At 43.3% G+C, this 13,278-nt stretch overlaps 1 protein-coding gene across 1 annotated transcript; it reads left to right on the top strand.

Annotated features, from left to right (window-relative positions):
* Positions 1 to 4,013: 4,013 nt before the first annotated feature.
* On the top strand, positions 4,014 to 10,374 carry LOC138979507 (uncharacterized). Its single transcript, XM_070352218.1, has 4 exons — positions 4,014 to 4,029; positions 5,815 to 5,991; positions 6,514 to 7,579; positions 10,371 to 10,374. Exons 1-4 carry the CDS (start codon positions 4,014 to 4,016, stop codon positions 10,372 to 10,374), a joined length of 1,263 nt encoding a protein of 420 aa, XP_070208319.1.
* The last annotated feature ends 2,904 nt before the right edge of the window (positions 10,375 to 13,278 follow it).

The raw sequence follows: 13,278 nt of genomic DNA, 5'->3' as shown, positions 1-13,278 counted from the left end.
GTTTTTGAACTGTTCATGCGAAGAAATTCTGAATAAAATGTTGTTCAGCCGTAAACCAAGAAAAATATCGAAACCAAAGGTCCATCATAACCTTGTCATATTTGTTTCATGTTGTTTTCACCGCAATCTTATCTCACGACTAGTACTCCTTCTTCTTCTTCTGCGTTCGTGGGCTGAAACTCCAACGTACACTCGTGTTTTTGCACGAGTGGAATTTTACGTGTATGACCGTTTTTACCCCGCCATTAAGGCAGCCATAGGCCGCTTTCGGAGGAAGCATGCTGGGTATTTTCGTGTTTCTATAACCCACCGAACTCTGACATGGATTACAGGATCTTTTCCGTGCGCACTTGGTCTTGTGCTTGCGTGTACACACGAACACTAGCAGGTCTGCACATAAGTTGACCTGCCGCGGGGAGATCGGAAAATCTCCACACTTATAACCCACCAGGCGGCCGCGGCCGGGATTCGAACCCTCGACCTTCCGATTAATAGGCCGATGTCTTACCACTCCGCCACAGCGCCCGTCAAGATTAGTACTCATGCGCTCAAAATGCATGGACTTTGTACTTGATTTCTCTAAGCTGTCCAATGTAAACGCAAATTCCTGTTTTCTTATATTTTTGGGGGCCCGGTAGCTCAGTTAGTAGAGGCACTGGACTTGTGATCCCGGCTAGGGTCGCAGGTTCGAACCCGGGCCGGGACGGACACGGGTCAACTTTATGTGCAGACTCAGAGACGGTATCCATGTTCCACCCCCGTGTTACCACTGTGGCACGTAAAAGACCTTGGTCATTCTGCCATAAGTGCAGGTGGCTGATTACACCTAAACACGCACACACCTGGGTAGCGCGACTCTGTTGCTGCTAGCTTTCCACAGGGAGGAGGCGACGCGGATCCGAATAACCCAGCGATTGGACAATAACGAAATGAATTGAAAATGGAGGGAAAAAAAAGGGGGAAAAATTAATGTAATATTAGACACTTAGCTTTTGATTCTTTCCAAGTCAGTCATTGTTGCAGCTAGCTTTCCACTGGGAGGAAGCGACCCGAATTTCCCAGCGATGGGACAATAAAGTCATGAAAATGAAAATGAAAAAAATGAAAAGGAAGTAAACTAACAAACGGATAACACAGAACGAAAGGAAGAGGAGAGGGTGAAGGGTGAGTAGTTATAAGTTTATCTTGTTGTGCTTCTTTATTATAACATCATCAGTTATGGCTTTGTATGTATGCAACAGAATTTAAAAACTGTTTAAACTAAGGGTGAGTAACACTTCCAATGGCAGAAACGGTCACAGCGGACAAGGAAGTTAGATGTTTCATTATTTTGTTGTGACTCATCTTGGCAAAGATCTAAACTAAACACCGTGACCTGCATTGTTTTGTTGGGCCCACGCGTTTTTGACCTAAGCGTTTAACGTAAAGTATGGTTCCCAGTCACCAAATCCATCCGAATAGGAATCAATAAATTGTTGTTTATTTAAAGAGAATTATGTTGTCCTTCACTGTGACAACGCACGCCATCCGAGTGCAACAAAATTTGCATTGCAAAATGGAAAAAGGGGGTAACTGGGAAACATAGGGAAGAGTGGGAGGGAAAAGACGAAAGATAAGTCAAGAGTAGAGAGAGAGCAAAAAATTAATGATGTTGTCTGTAGCGAGACAAAGAAAAGAGTGACCGCGTGAGGTCAAGGGGAAATCATCCACGCTTAGCTAGCTGGAACAATCTCTGGCACTACCGTGCCTCAGCGATTGGTACATGTGTTACTCATGAATATGCATGAGGTTACAGCAGAGGCCGAATTCCGATTTCCCATAAATGTCCTTGTTACTCACAAGACTTTTTGGGGTCTTTCTTGAGACTTTTAACCAGCGTCCAGCGTAACTGAAGGGTCCCACATACCAACACTATCGTAAATGCACTACTGCCTTTTTCAAGAGAATGTTCACAACTACTAAACTATTCAAATAATTATGGATAAACACCATACATTTTGGTTAAAAATCAAAATGAGTTTTAGATTAATAATATCCGGACTGCACGTGTCAAATCAATCTAGGACATTTATTTGCAGGATTATTACTTGTAAACTGGCAAACCAAACGCAACAATGTTAAACCAGATCTGCAGTTACATCGTACAAGGGTTATTGTGTGTGAGCCTTTGTGTCGTTTCCTCTCTCTCTCTCTCTGATTTTAAACATGATCAACTGGTGTCAGCAGTCACTCATTAATTCTTTTAATTTAGTATTAAATCAGGGTTTTTTTTAACAGCCGGGGGTGGGGGGGGGGGGGTGGGGGGGGGTGTCGGGGGCGTCCGGAACCCCTGTAACACCCACCCCCCACCCCCCCCTGATCTCTCTCTCTATCTCTCTCTCAATAAACATTGCTTATTATGTCACCCTCGAAAAATAAATGTCAATTCAATTCTCTCTCCCTCTCTCTGTTCGCGCGCGCGTGCATGTGTGTGTGTGTGTGTGTGTGTGTGTGTGTGTGTGTGTGTGTGTGTGTGTGTGTGTGTGTGTGCGTGTGTATATATTTGATACATTTACAAGGAAAACTCTAAATACTTCCAGATATACCCGCAACGCTTTTGAGACACGATGGCTCGTACATGACGCAAAAAAGGACGGTGAAAGTTGAAGATTCTTCAGCCAGTCACATCACTTCAACTATGAATCCAGCACTCTAACTATGGCGCCTGCAGTTGCTCTAACAGAAGTCGAGGGTGGGACCACAGTAGCAGCACTTCCTAAACTTGAAATGACTACCTATCTACCATGTGACACGAATTTGCCTACGGACAACATCGGGAGTGACAAACAAACATTTTCGGCATCGAGCGAAATGAGACGAGTTTCTACCAGTGCATCGATGGAAGCCTTGAGAGAGGATGATGATAATGCGTCATCCGCTGTGATGACGCCACTAACGGCCTACGTGATGATTGGTGGGATTGTATGCGTCTTGCTCATCGTCATCGTTATAGCCATTCTTGTGGGGATTGTTTTCAGGCGAATAGGTACGTACGTGATAATTATCGCAAAGCATGTTTTGGACGTTGACCCTCTGTCTTTCTGTCTGTCTGTACGCGTCTCTGCCTCTCTCTGCTCTGTCTGTCTGTCCACCTGTTTCTGCCCCCCCCCCCCCCTCTCTCTCTCTCTTTGCCTGTGGTAGCGTGCAAGTCCATTGACACTGATATATCAAACGGCCATTTTACCACAACCAGTCAAACTCGGGCGTAGTGATAAAGCATCTACTTTTAAGTTATTGTGACGTGTCAACACTGTCATGTGCGATCAAAGGAGCTTGTAATTAAAGCGCCGGCGGTCGAGCAAATCCTTTATTCGTCCTAGTAATAGTACAGGAAGGATTACGGATTAGATCGACCGGCGCTTTGATACAAGCTCCTGTGGGTGCGATCAAATCCCGTAGGTTTGACCGGTTTACGATTTCTTTTCGTGTGTTTTTTCACATACCGCCGGTGTAACACGAGAAAATTACTCCCACGAGATTTTTACTCCGGAGTAAATATTTCGTACGAAAAAGTTACTCCCTTTACGAAAAAAGCACTCCCCCATTACACGAGAAAATTACTTCCCAAGACAGGTGAGTTCCGAGTAAACATTTCGTACAAAAATGTTACTTCCCTGACGAATGAATAACGAATAAATTACTTCACCCCAACACAAGCAATTTAACTTCCCATGCCAGGTGTACGAAATTTTTACTCCCTTGTCCCCTGTTAGTCTTGGTGGTGGAAGGGGTGGAAGGAGGGTAGCGCGACATTCGTGTGCGCGAGATCACGTATTGGCATTATCCCTTCGCCCGCATCCCATTTTTGCGTACGAGATATTTACTGGAAGTAAAAACAATGGGGAGTAAAAATTTCGTGGAGGGAGTAATTTTTAGGTGCCTTAGGGAGTTCTTTTTTTCATACGAAAAGTGTACTCGGAATAAGAATTTCGTACGAAATATTTACTCCGGAGTACATTTTTCGTGGAGTAAAAATGTCGTGTTACACCGGTACATATTTCCCTCTAACAGTAACTGACCCGTCAATGGTGTGCTGGGATGTCGCTAGAATTTAATTCCTTTGACAAATTTGCAGAAATTGACCATCCAAGTTTTTGCTATATTTTGAAGTTTCATGCAATCATGCTATTTTCTGAAAGTTTCATGCAGTCACCTCTCCCGCAGCCTGAAAAATGTTGGCAATTACGGCAAAGTTTTTTGGCGATTGAAAATAACTTTTAGCGTTTAATGCTGACTCCAAAGGACATCCTTCTCATATCACCTCAGGATTCTTTGAGGCACCGTCCTTCCCATGGACGTTTTTGGCCATTTCCTCAGATTGCGCTAGGTCAGTGGTTGCATGGGATCAGAACATCCCTCCACTTGGACACATACCGAAAATCAACATCATGGCTGCTTCCAGTTTTGTTTGTTTGTTCGTTCATGGGCTGAAACTCCCACGGCTTTTACGTGTATGACTGTTTTTTACCCTTGCCATTTAGGCACCCATACGCCGCTTTTGGGGGAAGCATGCTGGATATTTTCGTGTTTCTATAACCCACCGAACTCTGACATGGATTACAGGATCTTTTTCGTGTGCACTTGGTCTTGTGCTTGTGTGTACACACGGGGGGTGTTCAGACACCGAGGAGAGTCTGCACACAAAGTTGACTCTGAGAAATAAATCTCTCGCCGAACGTGGGGACGAACTCACGCTGACAGCGGCCAACTGGATACAAATCCAGCGCGCTACCGACTGAGCTACATCCCCGCCCTGCTGCTTCCAGTGCAGAGCGAGAACTTAAATTGGTTTAAACATTTTTATTCAGCAAAATTACATACAACAAAGCCGCATACAGTCAATTAGTAAATGGAGCACAACGTGGTTTTTTTCCTTTTTTTTCCATCTTTAAGAAAACAAATCTAGATTATTTTATATAACTATAAGTGGTCGTTGTCTATGAATTGTTTTTAATGCTTGTATGTTATTTCTTACGAGAAAACTTTTTATGTAAAATGTTAAATTTTAATGTCTAATGTGTAAAGCGCCATGAGACTGCCATTCGGCGGTGAACAGCGCTATAAAAGAATGTTTTATTATGATTATTAGTATTAAACAAGCAAAGCTTATAAACGTGCTCTTAAAAGCAATATGATATTTGGTTTGGCGGACGATACGGGGAACTGTAGAAGGGAGAACTTGAATTCATTTCTTAAAAGCCGCATACCGTTCAACACTATTGTGTATGTTCACTACTGTTTGCTTTTAGGTTTACTTTCCTAAATTGTGTACTAAAGAGTCCTCGATAGGCACACATTTCGTGACACCAGATAAATCTTGTTTGTACAGCCAAGTTGGTCTTTGTGAGTACAGATTTTTTTATTTTTTTTTATCTTTCTTTCTTTATTTGGTGTTTAACGTCGTTTTCAACCACGAAGGTTATATCGCGACAGGGAAGGGGGGGAGATGGGATAGAGCCACTTGTTAATTGTTTCTTGTTCACAAAAGCACTAATAAAAATAATTGCTCCAGGGGCTTGCAACGTGACCTTACTGGGAGAATGCAAGTTTCCAGTACAAAGGACTTAACATTTCTTACATACTGCTTGACTAAAATCTTTACAAACATTGACTATATTCTATACAAGAACCACTTAACAAGGGTAAAAGGAGAAACAGAATCCGTTAGTCGCCTCTTACGACATGCTGGGGAGCATCGGGTAAATTCTTCCCCCTAACCCGCGGGTAATATTTTTTTTAATGGTATATACCTTTCAAAACATTGTTATTTTACAGGACGCTACCGGAGCTTTTCCAAACGTCCTTCCGCTCGCAAACGACGTCGCAAAACAGACTGCAACATCGTGCGACGTGCGCCATGCGCTTCGCGACCTGCGCGGGAATCCGCCCTCTACAGGCGAAGTAACAACATCTACGAGCTCATCGGCGGTGACGATGATGGCAGTTCTCTCGGTGAGTCTTTGGGGTTGTAGTTGTAACGTTTGTAATTGTGGTGTGTGTATGAAGGGATTGAGTGTTTTGGTGGAGAAAAGATTGATGGAAAGAGGAGGCTGTGTGTGTGTGTGTGTGTGTGTGTGTGTGTGTGTGTGTGTGTGTGTGTGTGTGTGTGTGTGTGTGTGTGTGTGTATGTGTGTGTTTGTGCAGGGGAGATCTTTGAGTGAGTCGTTTAGGTTAATATGTAATGATGGTTGGTTGGTTGTTTTATAACGTCCTGCCACACGTATTGTAAACTTTGGTGTATGGGGTGGAAGTGCAGGAAAGCGGGTATGAGATAGAGATTGAGCGGTAGGGAGGAGGAAATATGTGTACGTGTGGGTGTGTGTGTATGTGTGCCGGGTTTCGTGCGTACTTGCGTGCATGCACGTGTGTGTCCTATTCATTTGTTCATGTTCGTATTCGCTGATTCTTATGTATATCTACAAATAGAAGGATCCTCTTGTACCATTTTGTCATTCTGCTTTCGATACATTTCAGACGACCTCACTACGTTCTTTGACTCGTCTTCAGAGTCGGGGAGTCTGGACTCGGACGGTTATCTTCATCCCGTCGCGTCTGCACTAGAAACAGCAAACATTTCTTCGTCAACAACAACAACGGCCACAGTCTCAGAAACACCAAACCCTGGACTGACACCAGTAAAGATGACGTCAGAGACGGCAGACCTCACTCTGGACCCTGCTACGTCAGAGAATACTGTATCTGCGAAACCTTCTCTTCTGACTTCTGCAGCACTGGAGACTGCTCTATTAGAACTGGCTTCGTCTAAAGGCCCTGCGACTATGGACACAACTTTGTCAGATGTGGCGCCTTCAACGACAAATGCTGCAATGATGAGCGCTGCATTGGGGACAGCAGCTTCGGACTGGACTCTTGCTGATCTGGAAGGCATGGAGGCATTCATGTTAGGGCCAACGGCTTCAGTGATGCCTGCTGCTGTGACGGCAAGAGCGACTTCTGTTGTACCATACATCAGTGTGTCAAAGGTGACCGCTTCAGCGACAGGCGTAGCTGAAAGAAAAGCCCCCTCTGCGATGACGCGGCGTTTTGTACAGAATGCTTCTGCTGGGAACCCCAGTCATCACGACAAAGCTGCTTCCATGTCAAATGATCCCTTAGAGGCTACGACTACCTCCGAGTTCGAAATAGGTACACCTCAAGTCTCCGGTCTGATCGCAAAGGACCTACAGACTGCGACTGCTGAAGCAACGCATTCTTCTCCAGAGACAACATCCATGTCAATGACAACGGCTGCTACAGACACAGCGATCCCACCTGCCTCTCAGGTAACTGGACCAAGCTCAACAGGTCCCTACGAAGCAACGAGCGACACCATGAGGACAACAATAATCTCGGATACGACTTCAGCTACATCGTCTGCTCAGTCTGGGCAGGGAGCCAAACCTGCGAAGAAACCTCGACACACAGCCAATACAACTGCGTCCCAGAGGACCAAGACATCATCTGTACTGCCTGCCGGCTTTTCCAATGAGGCACCCTTGTCAGAGAAGACGTGTGCTCCAGTCTTACCTTTTGCAGGAATGTCAGGGAAGATTACTGTGTCGCAAAGAAAAAGCGCTCCAGCCAAATTTTCTCCACACATCTCAGGGGAGAGAATTTCGTCGCCGAAGACTAACGTCACAGCGACATACATATCAGGGGAGAATATTCTGCCCCACACGAGAAGCGTTTTTGCCACAAGGATGTCAGGAGCGACAACTGCTGCAACCCCAGGGATGACAAGAGAGCAGGCAAGGGAAACAAGCAAGATCGCAGCAACACAAAGAGTGCATGGGACATCTTACAGGCGACATGCAACAAACTCGGTTCAGTTTCCAATCGTAAAGGACGAGCCACCGTATGAAAATATCAGAAACAGGTCACAGAGTGTGCGGGACAGGCTCTATGTTCCCACAGCTTTGACTTTGCATACTTTCAGTAACATAGAACTGTGAGTTCACAGGGAAAACAAACAATTAAAAGCCTGCATTAGCACTCCATCACAGATACCAACAAACAATAGTTGTACATCTTGCAAGTAATAAGCAGCAGTTTTCATTACGAGCACGAACAATTAATCCTCTAAAAACATTAGAGACAGATCTCTGCGCACGAAATAGACTACGTTCCCACAGCTCTTACTTGTTTGCATTATTTTCGAAACATAGAACTGTGACTTTATAGTGACCAAAATCGAACTAGAAAACGCGTGGCCAATAGACGAACTCTGGAAATTAACTGTGTCTGGATTGCGTTTGTTTGTTTGTTTGTTTGTTTGCTTAACGCCCAGCCGACCACGAAGGGCCATATCAGGGCGGTCTGGATTGCGTGGGTTGTGAAAGAATGAACACTCTTGCTTTTATTGAGCCAAGCTCTTTAAACATGCTCCTTGTCCATATGTTTCCACGCTAAGGCAAAAAAAAGAGAGGTGTGATTAAGGTAACATAGCCCCCAAAAATAAGGTAGGAAGGTAGGCAATCACTTTTTTTTAACTTTTTTTTCTAATGTGTACAAATTAAACCTACTTGACAGGGAAATAAGTGTGCGACTCGAGCGCTTTCGCTTTCATTGCGTTTTCTGCAATCTTTTTTTTTATTATTTTTTTTTGACAAATGTAAAAAAAAGTTATAGGGTCGGCCCCTAAAAATAGGGTAGGTCGGGTTACCGTAACCACACCTAATTTTTTTTTTTTTGCCTAATGAATGGCCTATACCGTCACGTGGGAAAGTTTGGCTCAAGAAAAGCAAGAGTATTCACTCTTTCCCACCTCATGCAAACCCCGACCAAAAGAGTTATTTCCGAACATCGTCTAATTTCGAGACCCTCAATCTAGACCACGGACACAATGAAAACGCTGCCCGCCCCCCCCCCCCCCCCCCCCCCCGATACCTCAACTGAAGAGTGCAGCACTGTTTGTCCTTGTGAACCGAGAATTTGACCAGTCTATAAACGACAGAAGATGAATAAACGAGAAAAAGCTGGCAAGAGCACCACGTAGTCTCAATCAATGTACACAGAACGTTTTGCAGGACACAAACAGAGGATTACACTAGGACGGGAAGTTACGAGCTATCTTATGGTATTATCAGAAACAGACTGCATAGCGACCAGGATAAAGGCTCTTACGTTCCCACAGCTAATAGATTGGGCAAACCTCTACGTGCTTATGGACACGGGCATTGTAAATCGTTTCCCTCTCCACAGTTCTTGCTTGCTGCTGGCTGAGATGATCTCGGATTCATTATGTCTGATGACATGTCTCTTGACAAACATGTGACAAATGTATGCAAGTCTGCGTTCCTGGAAATTCCACGCATCAGTTCCATTCGAAATTGCCTGACGGTCGATGCGACTAAAACTCTTCTGTGTGCCTTTGTTTTGTCCACGCTAGACCACTGCAATGCTCTTCTGTCTGAATGCCCGGTGTACATAATATACGTAGTAGCGTAGGGGAAGACAATTCTCCAGCACGGCCTTTCCAACATAGTCATCTGCTGAAGACATCATTTGACGTTGTTCGTGTGTCAATTTGCGCAGTTGCAAGTGTAACACAGTAACATTCAAGACAACAATCCTCCGTAATCACACTGCATTTTGTTGAACTGGCCTCTTACAGACGCGTGTACAAGTTCCCGTCTTAAATAAAGATTACTCTAAATTGTTGTGTCAGGCGTGTCGGTAGCTGAAAGACACGCGTATATGCTTCAGACGAAATTAAAACAATCGTGTCTTCATTATTGTTCAACACCATGTCCCCTTTCATCCGCATACTTCACTGTGTAACAGTACGGTTTTCTGAATCGGTCTTTGGCCTCCTGTGAGAAACCGGCACGATTGGCCTAGTGGTAAGGCGTCCGCCCCGTGATCGGGAGGTCGTGGGTTCGAACCCCGGCCGGGTCATACCTAAGACTTTAAAATTGGCAATCTAATGGCTGCTCCGCCTGGCGTCTGGCATTATGGGGTTAGTGCTAGGACTGGTTGGTCCGGTGTCAGAATAATGTGACTGGGTGAGGCATGAAGCCTGTGCTGCGACTTCTGTCTTGTGTGTGGCGCACGTTATATGTCAAAGCAGCACCGCCCTGATATGGCCCTTCGTGGTCGGCTGGGCGTAAAGCAAACAAACAAACTCCTGTGAGAAGCAGACGACATTATAAGCTGGTGCATGTGTGCATGCTGTGTCATACCTTCTGACAGTGCTCCTCAAACACTTCCGTGTGTGCTCTTTGATCCAAGTTGCAGATATGATACACATGCTTTGCATAGGTTTATTTTACTCGCAGTAGAACCGAAACTTTGACGACATAATGAACGAGATTGAAATTTAAATTCAACAGGTGAGCTAAAAGAATTCCAAACATCTGGTGTGTACATGGATTAGACGAGCACACAAAAAACAAAACAACTCGTTTTTGAGCGCAAAATATGAGTGTTTTGTGCGACTTATACCAGGTATTCCCTTTCGCTGTCACATATGAAAACCTCCACAGATTAAGCTGTATATTGATCGAAAAGTTTGCTAATCCATTTTAATTTTCCTAGAACGTTTCATTTAATGGTTCGATTTTTGATCAAATAAATCAGGACAATATAAGCTGACCACCGATGATTGTTGGTGTTGCGTTCTCTCATGTACAATGTGCATTTCTAATACCTGATGTCATCTCTGTCCATCTCTCAATGTGTGCACACGAGCCCGTGTGTGTGTACATGTGTGTGTGTGTGTGAGAGAGAGAGGGAGAGAGAGAGAGAGAGAGAGAGAGAGAGAGAGAGTCCCAGCTCGGATGGTCAAGTAAAACCCTTACATTAATCATCAAAACGAAAATTCATAACCCCACACACACACACACACACACTCACAGAAATGCAAAAGGGTATTGAATCCTACTATTGCGATTCTTTATTTTCATTATTAAAAAAAACCCAGCACACTTTATATATAAACATTTTCGATCACATGGGCGACTTATGACTAAATTGTAACCGGGGTTTAGAGTTTCGTTCATAGCAGAGGTCAGTCAATTCGATCCTTATTTCACACAACAAAACACAGTAAAAACAATTATAAAAATAAATAAATACAATAAATAAACGAAATTCAAAAGAGTGACGTCAATAAAAACGCCATTTATTCAAATATTTTCAAAAACACACTCATTTAAAAATACAAATCGGCAAGTTTCAGCCGACTAACCTAATTTGTTTCTTGTGTGGTTTGGGGGGGGGGGTGTTACAATAAAATACAATCGAACAGTCTGGCGTGGCAGAATAAAGACTATGCCACACCCAACAAAGGTTGAAGACAAAAACCGCGAGCAGCTACCACAAATAAAGAAAAACATATTCATCAACCTGTGTCAAATGTTGTCTTGTATAATAATAATAATGAGAGCTTATATATAGCGCGAACCACGAATAATCGTAATCTCCACGCTTTACAAATTAACATTGAATAAAACACACTAGTTTAACAGTGAATGCATATAAACAATAACATAAGAACCTATAGAACACCACACTTACGTCAACTTAACATGAACTTTGTAACATTACCGTCTAGGCATATACTAACACAATAATCAATAAATGTACAATACAAATTAATCTCTTATTCACAAATCCTTACTTTATAATAATAGAAAAAAAAGCTTGAATAATGAGACTTAATAAACTCTAGAATTTCTTTGCAGTTCTACCTGTTACTGCAAATAAATAACAGGACAAGCCATTGTGCACTTAAGAAGCTAAAAAACAAACCAATCACGACAACAAATACGCATAATGCTAACAATAACAATTAAATCTAAAACAAGCACAGATTCATTGATCACAAGTTCTCACTGCTTTATAAGTCACCGTATATCTGGAAAATATTCTACAAGGAAGAGGTAGAGAACTGCCTTATTTTTACGAGCCACAAATGACTTAAACAAGCGCTTCTTTGTTCCCTTTGAAGAAGACACATCAATGTGTGACGTTCAAGAAATCAATTGTTTACTGTCCAAACACGGGGATCTCGAGACATGAAGAGAATTATAATGTTGAAGCAAAACACATTAACCTTCACCGGATCACGCGTTGGACTACACAGTCACGACCCACACTTTCCAAAGAAGGATTCAACGTAAAAAGTATGTGTCATACACGACCCACGCCATCCGAATAAGGATAAACAACCTAACATTCCTTACGTAATTACATATGGGTCGTCCACGACCCACGTACATCATCCGGACTGTGTAGTTCAATTTACGTCATCGTTTATTTGTTTGTTTACAAAGATAATCTTTCAAAAATTGGGCGATGGAAAGGTCGTATGGTGATTAGAGATAAAGTCGATTTTGTGAGGCTCTGGGTCGTCCACGACCCACGAAGTACGGTGAAGGTTAAGTTCATTACACACTGGAAACATTGCACAGTACAAATCGCCAACCTAGTTCAATAACCACAAGGCAAAATAGCGAGAAAATAACAACAGACGAGAGTCTGAAGTAATAAACACAAATTGCATTCATCGGGTAGGTATCCGCACCAAACACACACACACACACACATGCGCGCGTGCATACACACACACACACACACACACACAAATACCTCGTTCAAAAATCTGAACCAGACACATAGTCAATGTGTTTGTCAGACCAGCACACTATCAAAAAAGTTAATACCATGTTCACACAAACGTACAGCAATATAAATTAAACTGTAACCCATCCTTGCCAAAACAATACAGTCTGGTGAAACTTCTCTCCTATATACGGCATCTCGTGCAATGTATTTAGAATGAAGTTTTACTCAAAAGGAAAGTTAAAAGTGATTTTATTTGGAAAGAAATTGTCAAAATTTGTGACACTTAAAATCGAATACAATTTTGTTATACAAAGCTTTTGCAAACCTGCAGCCAAGATCAGAGTTTAAGACGTTGTTCGTTGGATAAGGATAAGGATACGATTCATATAGTCCTGTGAGGGAAAGCGAGCTGCCATACGGTATACAGCGCTACCCGTTGTTTTCTTTGTTTTCTGCATGCGTGTATTCATGTTTCGTAGCCCTGAGCCTTTCGCTGTGAACGTGGGTTCTTTATTGTGCGCATGCGTGCACACGGGGGTGTTCCGGACACCGATGAGAGTCTGCACAAAGTTGACTCTGGGAAATAAATCCCTCGCCGAACGTGACGATCGAACCCACGCCGATAGAGACTACTGGTTTTAAGGCCATCGCCGCTACCGACTGAGCTATCTC

This window comes from Littorina saxatilis, linkage group LG11 (assembly GCF_037325665.1).
Source record: "Littorina saxatilis isolate snail1 linkage group LG11, US_GU_Lsax_2.0, whole genome shotgun sequence".
Taxonomy (NCBI): domain Eukaryota; kingdom Metazoa; phylum Mollusca; class Gastropoda; order Littorinimorpha; family Littorinidae; genus Littorina; species Littorina saxatilis.
This window is presented reverse-complemented; position numbering and strand designations above follow the sequence as displayed.